This window comes from Primulina tabacum, chromosome 14 (genome assembly GCF_025594145.1).
Source record: "Primulina tabacum isolate GXHZ01 chromosome 14, ASM2559414v2, whole genome shotgun sequence".
In the NCBI taxonomy this organism is placed as follows: Eukaryota; Viridiplantae; Streptophyta; class Magnoliopsida; order Lamiales; family Gesneriaceae; genus Primulina; species Primulina tabacum.
Window position 1 is genome coordinate 9,368,293 of NC_134563.1, and position 3,232 is coordinate 9,371,524.

The following is a 3,232-nucleotide window of genomic DNA, read 5'->3' on the forward strand; positions in this document are numbered from 1 at the left end:
AGTGATCAGACTTTTAGCGCCGATTTGATACAATTGATCATGGTCGATTTCGACGTAATCTTAGGAATGGATTGGTTAGCAAGAAACAGTGCAATAGTAGATTGTAAGGGGAAGAGAGTCAAACTCCGAACCCCAGATCGGGGAGAAGTCGTGTTCCACGGCAAATCAAAGGACCGGAAGTTGCTGCTCTCCACATCTCAAGCTTGGAAGGCAATGAAATCCGGAGAAGACATCTACCTAACAATGGTCAGTGAAATAAAAGAGAAAGTCGAGCTGAAACTGAAGGACATCCCTATAGTAAGAGAGTTCCCAGATGTTTTTCCAGAAGAACTCTCGGGGACGGTCCCGGACCGCGAAGTGGAGTTCGAGATCAATCTGGTTCCCGGTGCGACCCCAATCTCTAAAGCACCTTACAGAATGGCACCAGCCGAACTCAAGGAATTAAAAGAATAACTCCAAGAATTGCTAGATAAAAGGCAGATTCGACCGAGTGTGTCCCCGTGGGGAGCTCCAGTACTCTTCGTAAAGAAGAAAGACGGTAGTATGAGATTATGCATCGACTACAGAGAATTGAACAAGATCACAATCAAGAACAGGTACCCTCTACCTCGGATAGACGATCTGTTCGATCAGCTTAAAGGAGCCGTCGTATTTTCTAAACTAGATCTGAGGACAGGTTATCACCAGTTAAAGGTCAGGGCTGAAGATATCCCCAAGACAGCCTTTCGAACCAGGTATGGGCATTATGAATTCACAGTGATGCCTTTTGGTCTGACCAATGCACCGGCAGCATTCATGGATCTGATGAACAGAGTATTCAAGCCATTCCTGGATCAGTTCATAGTGGTATTCATCGACGATATCCTCATCTATTCTCCTGACGAGACGAGCCATGAAGAGCACCTTCACCTTTCTCTGCAGACCTTAAGAGAGAATAAGCTCTATGCTAAGTTCAGCAAGTGTGAATTTTGGCTAAGGAGTGTGTCATTTCTGGGACACGTGATCTCTAGAGAAGGAGTGTCAGTGGACCCAAGGAAGGTAGAGGCGATTACTGAGTGGCCGAGACCGAAGAACACCACCGATATCAGAAGCTTTATGGGATTGGCGGGTTACTATCGGAAGTTTGTCGAAGGGTTCTCCTCGATAGCCGTGCCACTGACGAAGCTCACACAAGAGAATTCTAAATTCATCTGGGATGACGGTTGTGAGAAGAGTTTCCAGACACTGAAAGGGAAACTCGCATCCATGCCAGTATTGATCCTGCCCGCAGAAAATAAAGATTTCACTATTTACAATGACGCCTCTAAGGACGGTCTAGGATGCGTACTGATGCAAGAGGGAAGAGTGATCGTCTACGCATCAAGGCAGTTGAAACCGCACGAGCAGAACTACCCTACTCATGATCTGGAACTAGCAGCGGTTGTCTTCGCCTTAAAGATTTGGAGGCACTACCTGTGCTAAATGTGAAATCTTCACAGACCATCAGAGCCTCAAGTACTTGTTCACCCAAAAAGAACTTAATATGAGGCAAATGCGATGGATCGAACTTCTGAAGGACTACGACTTGACCATAAGTTACCATCCGGGTAAAGCAAACAAGGTGGTTGATATGCTAAGTCGGAAGGGCCCTGGCAAGGTAACTCTAGCGTCCCTCTCGGCCCAGCCATGTCTGCAGGAGACCGTCAAGTTAAACCAAGATCGAGACCCGGTACTGACTAAACTTAAGGAGCAGGTCAGAGAAGGGAAGACTCAGGATCATCAGATTGATGACAAGGGAATCTTGTGGATGAAAAGAAGACTGTGTGTGCCCGACAGTGATAACCTTCGCCAAGAAATAATGGCAGAGGCGCACAAGTCAAAATTCTTAGTCTACCCAGGCAGTACGAAAATGTACAGGGACCTCAAGAATAGTTTCTGGTGGAATGGCATGAAGAGAGATATAGCTGAATTCGTCTCCAGATGTCAGGTATGCCAGCAGGTCAAAGCAGAACACCAGCGACCTGGAGGATTACTGCAACCTTTGGAAATTTCCGAATGGAAGTGGGAGCATATTTTCATGGATTTTGTGGTAGGATTGCCAAAGTCTAGGCAAATCCACGACGGTATATGGGTGATCGTGGACAGACTCACAAAGACTGCACACTTCCTACCCGTCCGCATGAATTACAATCTCGACAAATTGGCTTCACTGTACATGGACAACATTGTGAGGCTGCATGGAGTGCCAGTGAGCATCCTATCTGATAGAGACCCGAGGTTCGTCTCGCGCTTTTGGAAGAGCTTTCAGGAGGCCATGGGAACGAAAGTGACCCTAAGTACGACCTATCATCCTCAAACCGATGGGCAAACGGAGAGAACCATCCAAACCTTAGAAGATATGCTGCGAGCATGCGCCCTGGAATTCAGTAGCAATTGGAGTACTCATCTACCCTTAATCGAGTTTGCTTATAACAACAGCTGTCACAGCAGCATCGGAATGGCTCCATACGAAGCCTTGTATGGAAGGAAATGTCGATCACCACTTTATTGGGACGAAGTGGGAGAGAAAGCCTTAGTGGGACCCGAGCTAGTACAAATGACTGTGGACAAAGCTAAAATCGTCCGAGAAAAGCTCAAGGCAGCTCAAGACCGACAGAAGAGTTGGGCAGATCTTAGAAGAAGGCCTATAGAGTTCAATGTGGGCGAGAAGGCTTACGTGAAAGTCTCACCTATGAGAGGAGTTGTCCGATTCAGTAAAGCCGGGAAACTGAACCCTCGATATGTTGGACCCTTCGAAATCTTGGAAAAAGTGGGCACACTAGCATGCAGACTGGCATTGCCACCAAGCATGACAAGGATCCACAACGTGTTCCATGTGTCCCAATTGAGAAGGCACATTCGAGACCCAAGTCACATAATAGAAGTAGAACCACTCTTGATCGAAGGGAACTTGGGAGAAGAACTGAAATACGAAGAAGTCCCTATCAGAATCGTGGACACCAAGGAGCAAGTCCTTAGATGACGTATCATCCCATACGTCAAAGTGCAGTGGTCCAATCACACCGAGCGAGAAGCAACTTTGGAAACTGAAGAAAAGATGCGGAAGGAATATCCTTACCTTTTTGATGACCAAGCCAACTCAAGTTTCGAGGACGAAACTTCTCATAAGGAAGGAGGGATGTGAGAACCGAAATCTTGCATCAATGTAATTAATATTGGGAGGAAATTTTATTAGCATAAGATTTTTTTTTAT

General features: G+C 46.3%; 1 protein-coding gene across 1 annotated transcript; it reads left to right on the plus strand.

The window, feature by feature from the left end:
- The first annotated feature begins 2,575 nt into the window (after positions 1-2,575).
- Positions 2,576-3,001, plus strand: LOC142523770 (uncharacterized). The gene has a single exon (XM_075627501.1). It carries the CDS (start codon positions 2,576-2,578, stop codon positions 2,999-3,001), a length of 426 nt encoding a protein of 141 aa, XP_075483616.1.
- Positions 3,002-3,232: the final 231 nt, after the last annotated feature.

Coding starts and splice junctions, on each gene's coding strand:
- LOC142523770 (XM_075627501.1), top strand. CDS start 2,576: ATGACTGTGGACAAAGCTAAAATCGTCCGAGAAAAGCTCAAGGCAGCT.